At 39.7% G+C, this 19,460-nt stretch overlaps 1 protein-coding gene across 1 annotated transcript in view; it reads right to left on the bottom strand.

Moving 5' to 3' along the window:
- XKR4 (XK related 4) overlaps window positions 1-19,460 on the bottom strand; it is a 212,206-nt gene that overhangs the window by 58,618 nt on the left and 134,128 nt on the right. Inside the window, exon 2 of the mRNA XM_030239743.2 lies at window positions 15,665-15,864. Within this exon, the coding sequence (XP_030095603.2) occupies window positions 15,665-15,864 (200 nt within the window). The remainder of the gene's footprint in view (window positions 1-15,664; window positions 15,865-19,460) is intronic.

The following is a 19,460-nucleotide window of genomic DNA, read 5'->3' as shown; positions in this document are numbered from 1 at the left end:
CTCATTGGTGAGGTGCTAATGAAATAGTGTGTGTGGGTTTATGTCCTTATGGGGGAACCAATCAAAAGCTAAACATTAGTTAACTAATTATGCTATCCTTAGGGAAAAAAAATTGTTCCTTTTGGCCATCCTATCAGGCAACAAAAATGTAGGCTCATAATTAAGTTCATAGTCTGATAGGTGCAAGATACATCAATAAAAGAGCAAAAAATTAAAGAAAACCTAATTGTACTCCAGACAAACCTATTTATTTAAAGAAACATATATATATTCAAAATTAGGTAATGATTTTATAATGCTTATTAAGGGAGTCATGAAAGCCCTTTATGTTGTAAAATATCTTGTGACTGGATTATTACTTTTACAAGACTACAAAATATTAATGATTTCACAGGATATCATAAAAGGACTCAAATATTTTCATGGTTTTCGATGATCTATGATTTCAGTTTTTTAGTGGGTTAAGACATCATTTGGTTTAACAAGTATTTAGAAAATTCTTCTGTAGCCTCAATGAATTTACAAACCCATAACTGTAAACTTTAAGTTACACATACTTATCCATTTAGAAAGCAGATTGCATATTTATGTGCTTAACTATGGATCCCTTTTCCTAACTTTAGACATGCAATTTTAAAAGCTTTTTTCAAAGTAACAGGTTATTGGTGTGTTATAGGAAGAAACCAAAATATCACCTCAAAGATGTGATCTAAAAGCCTGGTGTTCTCTTCATTACATTCCAGCTTTCCAAAGATTTCACATCTTATCTTCTCTCTTTACAGACTTGGCAAATTTTAATATACAGTTCTTGGAACCAGAAATTTGGTATCTGAGAACCATCTTTCTATAGCCTTCCCAGCAGGACTGTTTTACTTAATAGCAGGTACAGCTCATATGTAGAAAAATGTGTGAAAGTCTCTAACTGGAATCCTTTCTTAGCTGAAGACTTTGTTCCACAAAATACTCATTCAGATATTTGTGTAACCATCTCCTATAATACCTTTCAATCTTACTTTTAACTTTTGTATATGCAGCTCTCAGTTTCTTCTGTTTCAAGACTGCATAAAGAATGCTCTACTTAGAATCAAATCTGGAAATTGAGTCACAGTATGTACAGATACTGTCAAAGCAGAAGATATTCTTAAAGTGTCTGATCTTCCTAATTTGTTCTGCAGAGCCAGTTTAAATAATTCAGAATATATAATCTGAAAGACTTGGTCTTGATGATGCTATTGAAGAAATCTAGAGTAGGAGAAAAATAAGCCCTTAATGCATAAGAGTTCCCCAAGTGTAGTAACAAACAAACATAACACAAGTCAGTTGTGATGGACTTGCTACTTCATTTGCTGATAACAACTAGAGCAAGACACTTCACTGAATGGAATAAAAAATTCTACAATAAACAGTTCAGGACTAGCATGCCATGAAGAAAAATGCTTTTTCTTTCTCAGGAAACACAACTCTGAAAGACATAATGGCTGGATTGTAAGTATTTGCTGTTAGAATGCTGAATAATAATAATAGTACTCATAATAACAACAACAAGAATAATAATAATAACGTTCTTCAATCCTTGGTCACCTTTACCAGCTGTGCTTGGCCTCAGTGATGCCTGACAACAAAGGGATACCTTATACAGGCAAACGTTTTAAAGATAACACTTCCTCAACACACTTTGCCACTGTTCAACTCAGTGGTTCTTCAGCTTTCATGTTAGGTGAAGTATAGCTAATGTGCTTTCCTAGAGATCATTTGCAGCTCTCTACATTTTATCCAACTGATCTTTTCAGAAGAGATTTTTTCAAAGCCCTGTCCATTCTCATTGCCTCAATTGTATCTCAGTTTCAGAAACCAACACAGGACCCTGCCTTTGGGGTAGCAGATTTTGCTGCCCTCTTATATTTAAACTTTTTCATGCTAGGAAGCCTTTCATAAAGAAATAAACTCCTACTGCTTTTTAGATTGCTCGGGGTCTTGGCCCATGTCCTTGTTCAAGCCCCAGATAAAAGTGAATTCTTACAGCTGCTTTAAGTAATTGAGAATCAAAATTTAGAAGTGAAATGCTGATACCACCTTCCCCATTACAGCATTTAGCTGCTTCTGTCATGAAGCAATCAGCCGTGTATTGTAAGTGACTGTGTTGTGAGCCTCTCTGATCTAAACATGTGTTAGCTTAAAATATCAATTCAATTGCAAGGCATTATGCTCTGCTCAGAAAACCCATCTGGCTCCAAAGGCTGCTGCCACAGGATGTGCTGCTGCTGCGAAGCCAAAGACCTGTTTCTGCCCTTGTTTGCACGGCTCTGCCTCTCAAGGAAAGGCATTGAAGTGGCTGAAAGTGAACCAGCCCAGAGCAGGTGTGGCAATGAGTCAGCCAGGTGTATGGCTACATCATGCAAATTTCCCAGCTTGTTTTCCCCATTTTGCTGCTACACTCGTTATCAAGGAAGTGAAAGAAAACCCCTCAAAAACAGAGAACACCTTTGGATTTCTTTTCAAGCAAATGATTGTAACCCCATTGCTTTCCTACTGAATCACCATTCAAGATACTTTCAGGCATTTCTGTGCTCTTTATGACAAAACTGACTCCATAGGAGTGGAAAGTAAAATCATGCTTTTTAAAGGAAATGCCAAGAAAAAAGAAATAAAATATTCATCCCCTAGCAGAATTTCTTTTTACTGCAAATGATTTTAGTGTCTACTGTGCTTGCAGGTGAAAATACATCATTGAAAACCTCTAGATGAGAGTCCTGGTCTCATGGCGTGAGAGAGATCTGCTGGGACTACAGTGGGTCTGAAGAAAAGGCATGGGGAGCCATTTTCAGTTAACTGCTGCCTTGGACTCAAGTTGCACATTTTCTGCCTTCTGCTGAGCCAAAACCAGCACAGAGCCCAGTTACTGAGGAAAGCAGTTACGTTTTGAGCTATATTTAAGGATGACAAGCTGCTATGAATATATATAGAGTAAATGCCACCATGCCACTTAGGGTCAGGATCAAGACAATCACCAGAGCTCAATTTTTTTATGGCTTTGGGGCATCTTACTTATTTAGTTTCATTTCCAAGAGCGACTAACCTAGGAGCTCAAAATGAGATCTGAATGCCTTTCTAGGGCATGGGAGACCTGGCAAAGATCCAGCTTAGCTAGATGGTGCTCAAACAGCTCTTTTCTATCTATCTATCTATCTATCTATCTATCTATCTATCTATCTATCTATCTATCTATCTATCTATCTATCTATCTATCTATCTATCTATCTATCTATCTATCTATCTATCTATCTATCTATCTATCATCTACCTTTCTGGTGGTAATGAATCACTCAATATATATTTATCCAGAGAGCAGGAAGGAGATTGTGAGAGCACCAAGGGCACTTATTAAAACCTGAAAACAGCCTGAAGTTGCATAAGCTTTCAGAGGGCTTTGACGCCGGGGTGGCAGCAGATGGCTGAAGGAGGGGTACACCCCGTCATTCACTGCCCCTGTGATAGGGATGACAGCGCAGCTCACGAAGCAGCCCCTGAGCAAATGCAGATTTTAGTACACATAAAGCATGAGATGGGGGTTAGTTTATTTCACTTTGCAGACTGAAAACTGCAGCAATTTGGGAGGTTTTTCATGAGTCACTGTGTTGTCCCCACAGCCGGGGACACGGCAGCATCCTTGCTCAGAGAGATACGGCAGCTGGCAGAAGGGGTTTGCTGCTGCTGATCTCTGCTACAGGTGAACCCTGAAAGCCCCATGGTCCCAGGGCCCAGCACCTGCAGGATGATCCCAATCAGTCCCTGGGCTGCTCTCTGACCCTGCCACAGGGCCCCTGGGTCTTCTCAGTTTCGCTGGGTAGGAGCTCCAGGGAGGCTGCAGCTGTCAGAGCTCCTGCAAAACTCTGTGACAATCCTGGAGGGCTGCTGGAGGATGACAGGGAGCACTACTTGTGGCTGTCACACTGAGGGAGCATTCAATTCACACTTTTGACTCAATTATGAGTATGGAAGAATTCCTCTGCATCTTGAAATGTCCAGAGGGTGGGGAAGAACACACAGAGGCACTGTCTATTAGCTATAAAGGCCTGGGATCAATAGTAATTGAGTAACCTCATACCACGAGATTCTTTCTGCCCAAGCTATTTAGCTCCCAAGGGCACGCTGGCCACCCATGCATAAATGACATGCTAAAAGCTCCACTCAAAACTAAAACTAGAAATTCTCTCTTCAGCAGTAACACAAAAGCTGTTAATGGTTTGTTTTTAAACTGTATTCATTATATACAGAGAACAGAACACAGTTTATCACTTTATTAACTGACATACTGTGAGAAATAGCACCCACTGGAAAAAGGAAAATATTTTAAATTCATTTTCATTATAATTTAGTTAGGAAACCAAAAACTAATAAAATACACTTAATAGGTTTTTATCCCCATTAGGTTAGGTAGAATGTCATGCTTAACATAAAAGACAGCTACTTAATACCTTTTTGTAAAACAATGCTCCTATAAATCCTAGCCCAGCAAGTAGATTTTGTTCATTAAAACAGTTCTACTGAGTTCAGTGAGAAGCTGCCCACAGGGGTGAACCTCCTGTGCCTGACTGGACCTTTTGTTTGAGTCTCACTGTAACACTGGTTATTCACTGATAGTGGCAAAACTCTGAGCACAAAGCAAAAATGCAACGTGGTTTTTATATTTGCAGCTTGATACTCATCCAACACACAGCTGAAAAACACTAATATGCATAAAACTAGTTACAGGTATGAAATTCCGTACAAATTTCATCATTTGTAGTGTATTCTGTATACCACTAAACTTGGAGGTCATGCGAGGCCCATTTTAAAACCAGCATTCCCACTTTGACATGCAACTTACAGCTGAAATCACTCTCATCAGGAAACACTAATTTTCTGGTTAGTTTTGACAAAAAAAAAAAAAAAGTAATTCTGTAGATTAACAAACTAACATGCACTCATGCACTAGCAATGAAAGTGACAGAAAATTCAGATCTGTGTTTGGCGTGAAGCTGGACATGCACTTTGGCTCTGTGACTGAAGATTTAAAGGTCACTGCATGATGAAGAATTCACATTAATTCTTATCTTTGAGGTATTGTGCAGTCTTTGGGTAAGACACAACCATGACTAAAATTTCTCACTGCTATATTAGACACAGGAAAGCTTTTTCTGTGCCAAGCATGCATCACTTTTTTTCCCATCCCCAAGCAAAAGTACCAGTCATAAAAAACACAGGAACCCAAAAATGAAATTGGAAATTTTTTCCTTGGCAAGTTCACTTATAGCACAACAAAAAGGGAGCAGAAGGATATGCCACCAACTTTCTGACATTCCCCAACAAATAAAATTCAGTGTGTAGGCAATATATCACGCTTGCAGAAACGAAATGCACTACTTTGTGTCTCAGGCTCTCTTTACCACTGTGTATACATTAACAGCTTTGTGAAGGCACTATTAAATTTAAAAATCTGTAGATAATGTGAAAGTCTTTTTTTGGGGTTTTTTGGCCTTTCCCTGCAGCAGTAAAGAATTTATTTTCACAATACCTCCAGGCTCATAATGCCCTTAAAGCCTGGATCCACCAGAGGGGAGCAGCTGATTCACAGGGGAGAAGGGCTGCCCTGCAGAGGGATCTCAGAAGACTGAGAGGAATGACAAAAAGACTTACAAAGGCAAAGGACAACTCTTGCATGTTCAGATCACTTTGCGCCACCATTACTGGAAATGCTGTCACAAACTGGAGCGAGGCCAGTGAAGGGTCACTGAAATAAGAGGGTCATAGAATGTCACTCCATATTCCTGTAAATGGTCTGTCTCCATCTGCCTTGTAGGCCTGGGTCCTTTGGGTACTGAAAGGCCACAACTAGGTCACCCTATTTCCATGCTGAACAATCCTAATCCCTTGTAGGAGAGGCTCTCCATCTCTCTGATCAACTTGATGGCCTCCTTTGGACTCACTCCAACAGGTCCATGTCCTTCCTGTGCTGTGGACCCCAGAACTGGATGCAGCACTCCAGGTGGGATCTCACCAGAGCAGAGCAGAGGGGCAGAATTCCCTCCCTTGCCCTTCTGGCCATGCTGCTTTTGCCCCAGCATGGGATATGGTTGGTTTTCTGGGCAGTGAGTGCACATTGCCAGATTATGTCCAACCTCACACCCACCAGCACCCCCAAGTCCTTCTTATCAGGGTTGCTCTGGATCTGTTCATCCCTCAGCCCATGTTGATACCAGGGGTATCTACACCCCAGTATCATCCCACCTGACCCATGTGTAGCATCAGCACCTGGTCTTATTAAACCTCATGAGCTCCTCATGGCCCCACTTTGCAGGCTTGTCCTGGTCCCTCTGGATGCCATCCTGCCCTTCAGGTGTGTCAGCTGCACCACTCAGCTCAGTGTCACCTGCAAATTTGCTGAGGGTGCACTCAATCCCTTGTCTGTGTGCTCAATGAAGATATTAAATAACACTGGTGCCAGTAGGGACCCCTGAGGAACACACTCACCACCGATGTCCATCTGGATTCTGAACCACTGACCACTTCCCTCTTGATGTGACTGTCCAACCACTCCCTTGTCCATCTAGCAGTCTACTCATCAGCTCCATCTTTTTTCAGTTTAGAGAGAGGGATGTTGAGGGGAATCATGTCAAAGGCTTTGCAGAAGTTCAGGTATTTGACATCTGTAACCCTTCCCTTGTCCACTCATGTTGGGGACTATGGTGCCTGAGCTGGGTGTGTGCAGCCTGAGGGAGGACTGGTAGAGAGGACTGTGAACCAAGAGGAGAGAACTAATTGCCATTTTCTCCTGTCTAAAAGGAGAATTATACAACCCCCCCAAACTTAGAGGCACACAATGAGTCAAAATCGCAGCAAGGGAAAATCTGATTTGCTGTAAGAAAGAGATTTTTGCCAGGGTGGGGAGCACTGAGTAGAGTTCACCCAAGAGGCTGTGGGCTCAGCAACCACAGAAATGCACAAAACTCAAACAGACATGGCCCTGAGGAACCTGATCGATTTTTGAACATGGTTGTTCCTCCAGAAAGGTTTGGACCAGATAATTGATTGAGGATCCTTTGACCCATCTTATCCTTTCATTCTGTGACAAGACACTCAATTGTTCTGAGCTGGGTATACCACCCAGAGGTAAGATTATCAGCTTGCTACTTGAACAAACTGCATCAAAAAGCCTTGAGAAACCAATCTTTAAATTATATTCCTGTGCAAACGTAAGTTTATAAAACCACTTATAATTCTTTTCTTTCAGACTGGCATAATACCTCCAGGGTATGACAAAATATGTACCTAAAGTTGTGTTCAAATATCTAAATATATGTAATGATTTTTCAAAATTTAGTGAAGGAGGCACCTCTCTACTATCTTTGGTAACCAGCTGATTTAGTGAGACCTTCCTACAGGTTTTTGAAGCTTAGCTATAGACACCTCTATCTGCAAATGTAGCTAGGATAGCTAATGTGAGAAGAATGAGGGCAAAAAAATAGCAGTAAAATGCATACTAAATGTTTCCAATACTATTTTTAATGACTTTTTTTCTATTAAAATTACATATGAAGATGTTGTGCTGGTATGGTTTGAAGCCTTATTGCCATTCACCCAGAATGACCTAAATAGTTTATTCATTTTCCTCTGATGTAATGAGTGGGAAAAAAGTGTTCAATGAGTGGCCAAGCTTCACAAATGACATTTTTTTCATCATAATGCAAACTCACACTTTTATGTCTACATAGTTCTGTGTGATCCTCTGGTCTTTTTATGACCAGTTAATAGGTAATAAACAAGGATAAAGATATCAGCATAAACTCAGTAAAAACCAGAGTCACCAGAACATAGTATTATGAAAAAAATGTTTGATGCACTTCCTGTCATTACTAATGCTGCAAAAGAAATTAGGATTATTTTACTGCAGTTAAACAGAAAAAATAAAAATATTCACTAGTCATCTCTGATTGACTTTCAGGGGTTGAGTTCCTGTAAAACAGGTTTGTTAAGACAATGCCTATGTACATTGCCTCTTGCTTTTACAAGTTGTATTGATGCATCATACTTTGAGATAGACGAATGGACAGGGGCTGGACATCAGAAAACACAGGAAAGAAACACAGGACATAAAGCATTAAAGGGTTACAAAGACCTCTAGGGTTACAGAAACACCCATGGCCTCATAATCACTCCCTGGACATGGGTGCTGAAAGACAGCTGGTATTCAGGAAAGATGGAAATAATGGCAAAAGCCGTGTGTGTGAGTGGAATGACAGCAGGATGTTTCAAAAAGGGTTCCCTAAAAAACCAGATTCTGTTTGCATACAAAATCACTTTGGGGAAAGATAGTGGGTAGTTGTTAGAGTCTGCTGTAGAATTCCAGAGTTAAATTTGGATATGGATTGAGCTGTTCAAGCCATTATTACAGGGAGAAATTCTGCACAGAATTGTCTCGTTATGGCAGCCTCTGATTTGTCAGATATGGGCTGGGGAACAAGTGCTGCTGAAGGCAGCCCAGATATTCCAGGGTGTGACAACTGACAGCTTTTCTGAGAGAAAGCAGAGAGGATTCTTTCTAAAGTTATTTATGGAAAGTATAGAGGTTGTTAAAGGACATCTAATTGCAGCAAAACAGCATTGAATCACATAAATGTTGGTTTAATTTATATGCAACGGAGGGATAAACAAAAATAGACCTGTTAGTAAGTCTAACAGAATTTTAGAGAAATGAGTGAAGGCAGCAGAAGTTAATTGTTGTGTTTCTTGCTTCTCTGTGGGGGAGACTTGGATTTTCTTTGAGGCAAAGCACAGAAGGATTTCTGGAACTTTTGGGCACTGAAACCCAAAAACTTTCAAAAAAAAAGCCTCAAAACCTACCTCAGAAATGGTTCTTTGATGGAAATAAAAAATAAAGAATGATGAGCAATAAAGGCTGTGCTTTATAGGACAATTTTCCATAAGGGCTCTTGAAATAAGAGCTCAAAGACAGCCAGCTGGCAGAAAATAAAACAGAAAGGAAATTTGTATTACTGTAGATGGAAGCAAAACTGGAAGTTCCTTGTTTACACCCAAGGAACTGGAAGTTTCTTGTTTCCAACAAAACTTCTCTGTCTCAGAATTCAAATTAACCCAATGTATGAAATCTTGCTCTTGGTGAGAAGCATCTTAACTATCCCCACTCAGAAGTGATGCCACGTGACTGAAAAGGTGGCATTTCACAAGCACCTGGCTGAAGCAGGGCTACCATGTAGGCTTCAAAACAACACAAAGCTTTAGAGCAGCTTTTAAAGCAATAACTAACTGAGAACAAAGGTAAATCTAGAACCATAGCATGGCTTGGGTTGGAGGGGACCTTAGAGATCATCTAGTTCCAAATCTCTGCCATGGGCAGGGACAACTTTCAGGAACATCAGATTCCTCACAGCCCTGTCCAACCTGGCCTTGAAGCACGGAAGTGTATGAAAAAGAATGGATACATTAAAAATTAAGTAGGTCATAAGAGAGCTAGAGTCTAGAATAGCTCAATAGCTTTCTCTTATAACCCCTTTCTCAACAAGTAAAATGTGGCAGATCTAGTATGTCAAATGGCAGAATAGTGACTACAATGTTAATGGCAAAGTGCTGGTGATGCTTGAGAGGTTAGGGAATAGTAGAGGAGAAATAAGGCAGGTAAAGGAATTAAAGAAAGATACTGCAGATTGTGCTAAAATCCTAATAAAAACACTTGAGGTGGAGTAGAGTTACTCTTACTTTTTCAATACTGATTGCACTTGGAACCAATCTTGTCTGAACACTTCTCCTAATGACCTTTGCTTAAAACATAATGTACTAGTAAGTGTTTGGGAGATATTGTCAATGTAGGAAAGGAGAGTGGTATGTGGAAAAATCAGGGGCACCTTGCAGGCTGGAAAAGTAGAAAAGAGACAAAATTTCATTACATGCATTTAGTTGCTAATACATTTTCATAATGTAATTGAAGCCTCATCAGAGTGACATGACACTAGAAGAGCCTGTGTGTTTTAAAGGATCATGAATTAACTAGAATTAACTATTCCAATACCTGAGGGAACAGGGAATTGCAACCCTAGATCATACCTAGTGAGATATTGCCATGAGAAATATGGGAGCTTTGGATAAATGTCATGTGGAGTCTTCTGTGCTGTCTTGGTCATCTGTAAACACCAAAGATGAATTCAGACTGGGACTGAGGAAGGAAAAGTCTATGAAGAAAATTCAGCACCTCTCATGAGATGAAAGAATGCACAACAGGAGGAATGATTCCACTTTTCCATCAAAGTATTTCTTATTCCCCAATCCCATTTGTCACTCACAACAGTCCCACTGGGCAGGGGAAAGCAGTGCTATTCTTTGTCTGGAAGGATACATATTTGGGATGACTGGTAATAAAAAAATATTGTCTGCAGTCTGGCTGCTTTTCCCTGTAGTGGAGGCTCTCAATTTTTAAAAATATTTAAAAAAATTATGATTATTGTTATTTATTTTTTATTTGTATTGACTGGGGTTTTTTTACAACATTTAAGAAAACATAATTATCTTTGATATGTTGGTTGTTCTCTGACACTGATTGAAATACTGCAATGAATCAGAAGCTCTTAAAAACAGGACTGAGGGACAGAAATGGGCTATATAATTGTATGAACTCCATTTCCTTAAGGAAGAAGTGTGAAAACAAGAATGGCACTAGAATAAATATGAGCAGACTGCTGATAAAATTAAAAAGTCAGTACAGGCATCAGCAGGTCTATATCAATCAGAAAATTAAACTTTCAACTGGTATATTAGATACTAAGGGTACAACTAGTTTTAAGATTGTTAATTGTTAATTTTAAGATTGTAATCTGGGTATGAAATGGATTATATGACATGACTGCCTTCAGGAAAACCTCTCCTGGACTATCAGAAACAAGGGTATGATGACATGATGCCTCTATCCTAATGAGCACAAGAAAACATTTTTAAAATTTGCAAAAAGACCTGTGGATACTTGTTGATCCTTGTCACTGGAAATCTGTTTTGCCAAGTATCAAGCAGAATCTGTAACTCTAGGTTGCTCTGGTTTAGTTTCTCTGTGGAAAGTTTGGGTGCTGGGCTGCAGTGGTGCAGTACCTTGACAACACAGAGAAAAGTAATGGCAACTTGCCCAGAACTCAAGTGCTGCACCTGATTTCCATACAAATATACATTGAATTGTATAAAATATTGCATCAGACTTATGTATTTTATTTATTTATTTATTTGTTTGTTTGTTTGTTTATTTATTTATTTATTTCTAGGGCACTGCAAATGTAGGCAGAGTTTTACAGAGCAATCCAAAATTGCTGTGAAGGTAACAAAAAAGAAGAGCTGTGCAAAAGCATAACGTTGTTCACAAAAAAAATTGTAGACTTAAATGATTTTCAGTTTACTGTGTTGATATGAAAAGTCTGAATTCCTGATGCACAACATTGAGCTTTGCCAGAGGACTTTTATAAACAACTAGTGAACAACATCATTTGCTTCTGCCAGATAAAGTTAGAAGTTATCAGCCATGTCAGAAACTGCTATCAAGTCTCTGAGCTTCTTCTTCAGCTCAGGCAGCAGCAGCAATTTGTTTGGAGCAGAAGCACTGGAGAATGGTGCTTGGTGGCACTGTAACCATTGTATACTGGCTGCAGTGTCAGCATATAAACAGCACAGGGCTTCCAACAGCGTTGGTAGAAAATGGGAAAATGTTTGGCCAGGGAGATTTCCTGGAAATGCATTTGCAGCGGAATCCAGCAGCTCTGTGGTGTGTGGTGACTTCAATGAAACTTGATGAATTTATAAACTGGTCTGAACTTTTTGTTTTGCTTCTGGCACTACTGTCAGTCCCCATTAAGAAATGCAGCTTTATATGACATAAACTTTGATTAGATTTTGATTAAACTTTGATAGAGACTTTGATTAATAGCACTGTATGGAGAAGCCAGAACAAACCTCCCAGGGGTTGATGAAGAAAAAATTGTCAATGCAGTAAACAGGAATGAGAAGCTAATCTATAATTTAAGCAATGTGTTAATTAATATGATATAAATAATGAAATCTGTGGTAAATCCAGGGAGTAATCTTGTCTATCTGCTCATCTAGATGTGGTTAGAATACCATACCTTGAATAGGAAAGTAGTATCTGTATGATAACTATGTGATGGGAGTCTCTTTCCAATCAGATGGTCAGCAGGATTTTTTTCTTGCTGGGAGTTTACTCATTTTAAGATGAGAAGCATTTCTAAAATCAAATAGCATAGTGGGAAAACTGAAGCAAGTAAAAGAAGAGTGACAAGGGACGGCTGCTAGTCTGGTGGCAGGACTTCAAGATGAGGTGCCACATAAAGGGACAGCCCTGACCTTCCTTCTTTACCCTGATGCCATGTCCTCCCTTGCCTCCCCAGGGCTGGCATTATCCATTGTTGATATTCCACTGTCCCAGGAAGCTTGGCTGTGCTCAGAGCAAAGGCAGGAGGAACAGATTCCCGTGAAGAAAATTACCTATTTCAAGGCACATCAGTCAGTCTTCTAGAGAGCAGATATTTCTTCAAACTCAAAGGAATCACCAGAGTGGAAAAGGTGGAGGTAATAGGGGTATTAGCACAGCTCCAGCTTAGTCCACTGTCAAACTGAAGTTGTTCGTCTTCTGGAGAACTTTGCACCTAGGAATCATCAGCTTCCCCCACAAGCAATTTCACTCCTTCCACTCAGGAGACCTGGCTGCTGATTGTAGGCCGAATAAGAATGAGCATTGCCTCTAAATGTGCCAGTTTTGATGAAATCTTAAAGAAGAATGAGGGATTTAGATGATAATTTGGCTATTGTGTTACTATTACCCAGTTATCTCGGGATGAGGATGCAGAAGAGAGATGACATTCCAGAAGGTCTCCCACACGAGCCTTGCTCTGCTGCAGGGTCACAATACAGGGGTACATAATCCTTGCTATAAGCTTACACTGCAGTTTTAAATTCATGCCTGGGGAGCCCAGGTAAGTGCTAAAGGATCACTGTGGTGTATCCTCAGGGCTTTTGAGGTGGTCTGTACTGCAGTGCATGGGAGACTGAGGGGAAGGTTTTGCAGATATCTCACAATATTGTTCATGATCCCCATAAAGATCCATGTACAGATCTGCACATATTTCTTCCCTTGATTAGCAGGACATAGTCAATGAAATTAGAAATAATCTGAACCAAGACAACACCCATTGCAAAACTTGGACTCTTCAGTAAGGCCGATAGCATTCTCCTGTTGGGAATAATGCTATTTTGTTGCATTTGGAATAGAAAATATAGAATTTCATAGATAAAAATACTTAAAAGTTTTTCTTGCAGTAATTAATGGTTTAATATTAGACATACCCTGCTTACAGACCATTTATTTCCCATGCCAAATTTGTGGTTTGTGAAAGTCATAAACTCTTAAGAACATGGATCGGCAAAGTCACTTAACAATTCTCATAATAACTTCGTCCTGTGGGACAGAGAACTAAAAGAACAATCAAAAACAATAAAAAACCAGTAGCATTTCCTAAACAAAGAAAATCAGTCAAACACCCTATTTATTGACCCATGTTGGAAATCTCTCTAAGAGGCTCAGTGAGTGGACAGCTAGCTGAAGCAAATACCTTATGTCTGGGCCTTTTAAAGCATCTATTTGTAACACGATACCACTGAGAAAAATTATACTCTTTTTATGCAGCCTCACAGCTAATCCACCATCCTGGGGTGCAATGCATTAGCCTTATCATTTCTTTAAGAAAGGAGAGAAAACAGAAAGATTTTCACAGCTGGCAAGATGCTAAAACATATTAGCTTTTATCATGAGAGTATAATGGTACCGCTGTTTAAGAAAATCTAGCACCTTGTTTAATTTTCTTAGTTTTTTTAAATGGATCCTTTTCTCTGTGGAGGCTGGAAAAATATGGGGGAAGAGAGCATAAGTAAATACCTTCAACCTTCTCAGCTGAAATCAATGATTATAGTTTTATTACTTTCTGGTTTCTGATATATTGGTTTCACAGAGCTGATTGCGGAGTGCAGGAACCATTTTTGCCTTTTAAATTGAGGCATTTCAGGTCTTCTCTAATTAGCAACCACTTGCAGAGTGTATCACAGGCTTAGTGTCTACTCACCAGGCTCATTTCTCAGAGAGAGATCTGTTATTGCACTAAAATGAGGGCGAGAGGCATTCTGTATTAATAGTTTATGAAGAAAGCTAAATTACAGCTGACCATACAGTATTCTGCCTATGTTCTTCTCCTAAGTCTTTGTCTGGACTCACTTTTTCTGGGGAGACAAATCTTGAAGCGATAGTACCTTCTCCACAATGATATCAGTTTGAATGAGTGGAACATCCTTATTTTGAGAAGTTGCAGTAGGAAGTGCATGGGCAAACTTCCTTGTACAGAGCACCAACTAATTAAAATAGAAACTCTGGTTTTCTTTTCCCATTAAGGTAGCAGAGTTTTAGATCTAATGAAACAAAAAAACACCAGAAGAAGTACAGCTCTTTATTACACGACAGTTCAGAGCTCTGTAAAAGTAAAGCCTCTGATTTATCCAGAGGAAAATGCCCAGGATCAAAATCTTCACACAGTTACCCACTTTGAGCCCAATACTTTTTTAGCCAATCAGACTCACTGCATGTTACTCATAGTAAGCTAACGAGACCCAACATTTTCTTGGAGCATGGAGCTGTCACATTTTCTTCTTGTACATTGGTAAGCACATGAGCTGTTCCTTAAAAGCAAATGACAAAATTCTGCGTTTCCTTCCTCCCTCTGTCCCTCTCATTCTCCCCTCCTCCCTTCACTCCTCACTGCCTCATGGCATTTTTGTCACCTTCTGGATTCCAAGTTCTCATTCACCTCATTCCCTTGCTAAAAAATTCTGTCCAGGTGCAGCCATAAGGCAAAACAATGGCACAATACAAAAGGACAGCTGTCAGGTAGCCAAAAGCAGCATGAAAAAAGCAATAGTGAGTGAGATATTCCAATATCTTTATCACCGACTGACAAAGCCATCTAGCAGGACATATGGATGCATTTACCATTTTAAAGAAGTAACCACACTTGCTGAAAGCATCAACCTTAGAAGGAAACCCAGAGTGTGAAGGAATGAGTACCAGTGGAGAGATGATTTGTATTATTTCAGGTAAGCACGGCCGAGAGCTGATGGGCATAAACATTGGCATTATCTTCACAGAATTGCTGTTATCTCCTGTGCCATCTCCTGCTTTGCATAATGCCATATGAACCTCATTACTGCAGTTTGCAGGGTTTTGAACATTCACAGAAAAAAGCATGGGGAGAAGAGTAATAGTTTGATTGATGCAATTTTCACATTGGCCCAGTGGATAATCAGAAGAGCTCTTCTATTACAAGGACATGCAGAAAGCAAAACATTTTAAATCCTACCCACAACCCAAGGCCATTAAGAAAGGCAAAAAAAACCTCTAATAACACAGGCTTTCTTGACAGAGTTATTGTTAACAGCTAAATAGCAGCTAGCAGGCAAGATCTGCTCTAATGCCAGGACTACAAGGCACACAGCAGTCTGAACAGAGGATAAATATGTATGTGCGGAAATGACATCTTCCAAAAATTATAAAAAATAAATAGATTAAATGAACCCCTACCTTGGAGAGCCTGGAGTGTACGAGTCTGTACAACAATACAGAGTTGCAGGACCAGCTGTGGTGCACTTTCCAGAAAGGTGGCTAGCAAATGCAGCATACTCACATCGGCATACTCATACACCATTTTCCAATAAAACCGCCATCTGTCATTCTCTCCACTCTGTCGACTCCGGATACCCAAGTACATGGTGTGAAAATACCTGGAAGTGAAAGAGAGTGGTTACAGAAGCACAGAATGGTATTTTATGGGTTATACTTCTGCTTGCAAACAATGTTTTGTTCAATGCACTTCAAAATAATGAACGTTCATTTAAAAAGATCATTGTAATTCAATGTATAATAGCTGATGGGATAAGAGTAAACTAAACTTTATAAGGCCATTAAAAAGCTTAACATTGACTTATTTGTTAAATAGTATTTCTTTCAAGGACCCAGTTTTCTAATTTGAAATATACAGGTGATATCTTGATTATATGGCCTTCCTCAGAGGTTTTGCAAATAATGAGAGGAACAAAATGGACTCTTTAATGAGAACTTGCAAAGAACTAATCTTTTTCTGTATGGCTGTGTTAGGACTTGGAGGACCACCTTCACTGCAACTCTGAGGTGGTCTTAGCCTGTAGCTCTGCTATGGCAGAACTTATTGTTCTTCTTTTCCACCCATCTGATACACTGAGTATTTCAGATACTGCCAAATGTATCGTGGTTTTTTTCTCATAGTTTGATTATTTTAGTCAGAGAGAAGATGTAGCTGTGAGTTCCTATTTTAGAAGGCGTGGAGATGTGGCTGTGGGTTCCCTTGGAGATCAGAAATGACTCACTGTGGTAGCTCCCCTGCAGCAGTAGCAGGAAGCAGCAGCAGGAGCCAGGAACCCCAACAGGCTGCTGCTGCTCCCCGTAGTAACCAGCAGATAAAGGAAGCAATAGGCAAAGCCCCTCAGCTCTTGTGCCCCGTGCAATCAGCAGGAAAAACACCTGGCAACCAGCTCATTATTCAGATTTTGGTGGCTGCAGGAGTAATGAGTGATTTTAGGAAGCAAGGAAGGTCTTCTGGAGGCTAGTACCCAGATGCTGTGATGCCTGTGGTGACCCTTGCAGAGTGTGCAGCAGCCTCCCATGACACACCTGAGTCACAGCACAGTGATCACTCTGGGTGGCCTTTGATCTGCTCTGTTATTCTGATCTGGCCTCAGATATTTTGTGTCAGAAAAGCTCCCACCTTGTTCCTGCAATTTTCATTCCAAACTAATTAAGGCTGGCTGAGAAAATCCCCAGTCTCACTTAATGAAAAATTTTGAAGATTAAGGCATTGTCTTGCATCAGGGTGCCTTGTGTCCTACAGCAGTAGCCCAGGGGGCTACTAACTGATATGGATCCTTGTTTCTCTTTTTTTCTTGAGGTATCTTTCATATCCTGTTCCTGGCATCATCTTCTTATGATATTTTTAATATGTTTTCACAGCAATTTTTTTAAGTGAGATCCTATTTTATAATTAGAAAAAGTTTAGTAAATTTTAACCACTTTCAATATGAATTGCTTTAATTAGTTAATATAAAGTATTCCAGTATTTCTTCTTTCCCCAGTTCTTGTCTTAAAACCCTTTTCCTAACTGGTGGAGCATGGTGAATTGTGAAATCTCCTTTTACAAAGGTTGCATGCAGCCTCTAACCTCTGCTCAGCTGTAACTCTGGAGGTGTTTTATGCTGATGAGAAGACTTTTGGCTTTTGACTAGCAAGGAGCCCAAGACTTGGTTGCCCCCTTGAAGAATGACCTAATACTCCTTTGTACCCAATGCACACTCTATGCAGAGCAGCATTTTTTTTGTTCAGGAATATTCACCAGACAAAACCAGGGAGTAACACAGAGAAACAGCTGAGAGGACAGATCTGAGCCTGCAGCATTTCTCTTGACAATGCACATCACAGCAATATAAAAGGAAAACACATTAAACTCACATTTAAATTAAAATCACACCAGGTGGCTTTGAATTTTATCAAAGTCCCGTGTGGGAGTGAAGCAGCAATGAACTGCTCAGAGATTGAGACCACAGAGGTACAGTAAACAAGACACCAACTGTAACTTTCATGCAAAACACTGAGCAGGTCTAGATGGGTCAGAGTATGATGGGATAACTGGGCCTCTCTGGTGTCTTTGGGGTTAGGTAAAGTGGAATGGCCTGCTGCCCAGATCTGAAAGCCACTGAGCTGGAAAGGCATCTTTTGCTGCACAGTTCTGTTAATGGGGTCCATTGGACCCACAGGTTCTCAGTCACGATCCATTTAATTGTTCCTAGACCTCTCATTAAAGTCCTGCAGCACAACAGGGACAGGTAAGGCTTTTATTTCCTTCTGCAGTTTATTGTTTGGGTGGGGTTGGTTTGTCCTGCCTAACATGTCCTCCCAAAGGAGACACCTCGGAATATTGCACATAATGGCACCAGACAGCATCTTCAGCATCATTCTTTTAAGATTTCACTAACCTTTGCTATAAATTCCTAAAGGAGCTGTGGCTGCTGAAAGTTGTGCCAGGAGGCTCTAGCTCTGCCAGTGGAGCCATCTGCAACTTCAGTTCTACAGCATTTGTACAAAAAATACTTTTCCTATTACAAAAATGACATACTGTGGCAGGTGAGGACCCCTAGGGTCCTTTACCTGCTCTGCAGAGTGGTTGTGCATGGCAAATATGTTGTGATTAATGAACCCGTATGGAAATATTTCCTCTCCCATTGCACTTTATTGTGAAACACTGGCAGTGAGTTATTGGGGACTGGGGAATCATTGCTCTTTGTCTACTTAGCTCTCTGCAATTTAAACACAAGACGTGGAGGGGGAAGATACTTTCTGGTTTTACATACTGGGGACCAAATTTCAGCCTCGGGTGATTTTTTTTTTTTTTTTTTTGTGTCCTTTCAATTTTGGTCAAATTAATTGCAGGCTGAAATGAACATTTACACACATAATTACTGTCACTGATTTATAGGCACAATCAGGTGATTAGACAGCTAAACATTCTAATTTGCATCCACAATTAATTGCACCAGCAATTGATGTTAGGTGTGCAAATTAGCAGTTAGTAAAATAAAAAGAAGGTCTAATAAAATTATTCATATATCAAAGACACTTTTGTTCTGATTGTGAAATATAGAAGAAAAAAATGGGAGAAAGTGCTTTGTTGTAGTGGATTCCAAATATAGCTTAACACTGCAGCAGTGACACATTCCATTTTATATATATATGCATTATGTAATTCCACTTCAGAAAACCTCACTGGAGGCCTATTGTCTGCAAATGCCATACAGACACAGTCAGAGGTAGTTCCTGATTTAAAGGGTTTTTCTATTTTGGTGTTCTGGTATTTTTTTGGTAGAAATTCACATTTTTATGTGAGTCCAGGCTGTGACTCTAATATACAGTTATTCCAGAAAGATATTGGAAAAAGTAGTATAGAGTTCTGCATTGCAAAATGTCTTAGGTAAATTGATGTCAATGAACCTGAAAGAGCAGATGTGAATGTTATTCTTTTGGTTGTGATTGCATTCAGTCAACTACAGTCTTCTGCTGGTGCTTTACAAGTATACAAAACCTGCCTATCCATGTTCCCAAAGAGCATTTAATTGATAGGAAAAGAGATGGAAAAGAGTAAAGAATCGAGAGTTAGAGCACCTGAAATAAAAGGGAAAAGAAGCAGAAATGGGAAGTGTGGTAGTAATACTGCCATCTAGTAAAGTAACTATTTTGTCTAATAAATCAAGTTTGTCTTAAAGCCTCTTATTTCACTAGAAGAGTAAAACCAAAT

Source organism: Serinus canaria, chromosome 2 (genome assembly GCF_022539315.1).
Source record: "Serinus canaria isolate serCan28SL12 chromosome 2, serCan2020, whole genome shotgun sequence".
In the NCBI taxonomy this organism is placed as follows: Eukaryota; Metazoa; Chordata; class Aves; order Passeriformes; family Fringillidae; genus Serinus; species Serinus canaria.
This window is presented reverse-complemented; position numbering and strand designations above follow the sequence as displayed.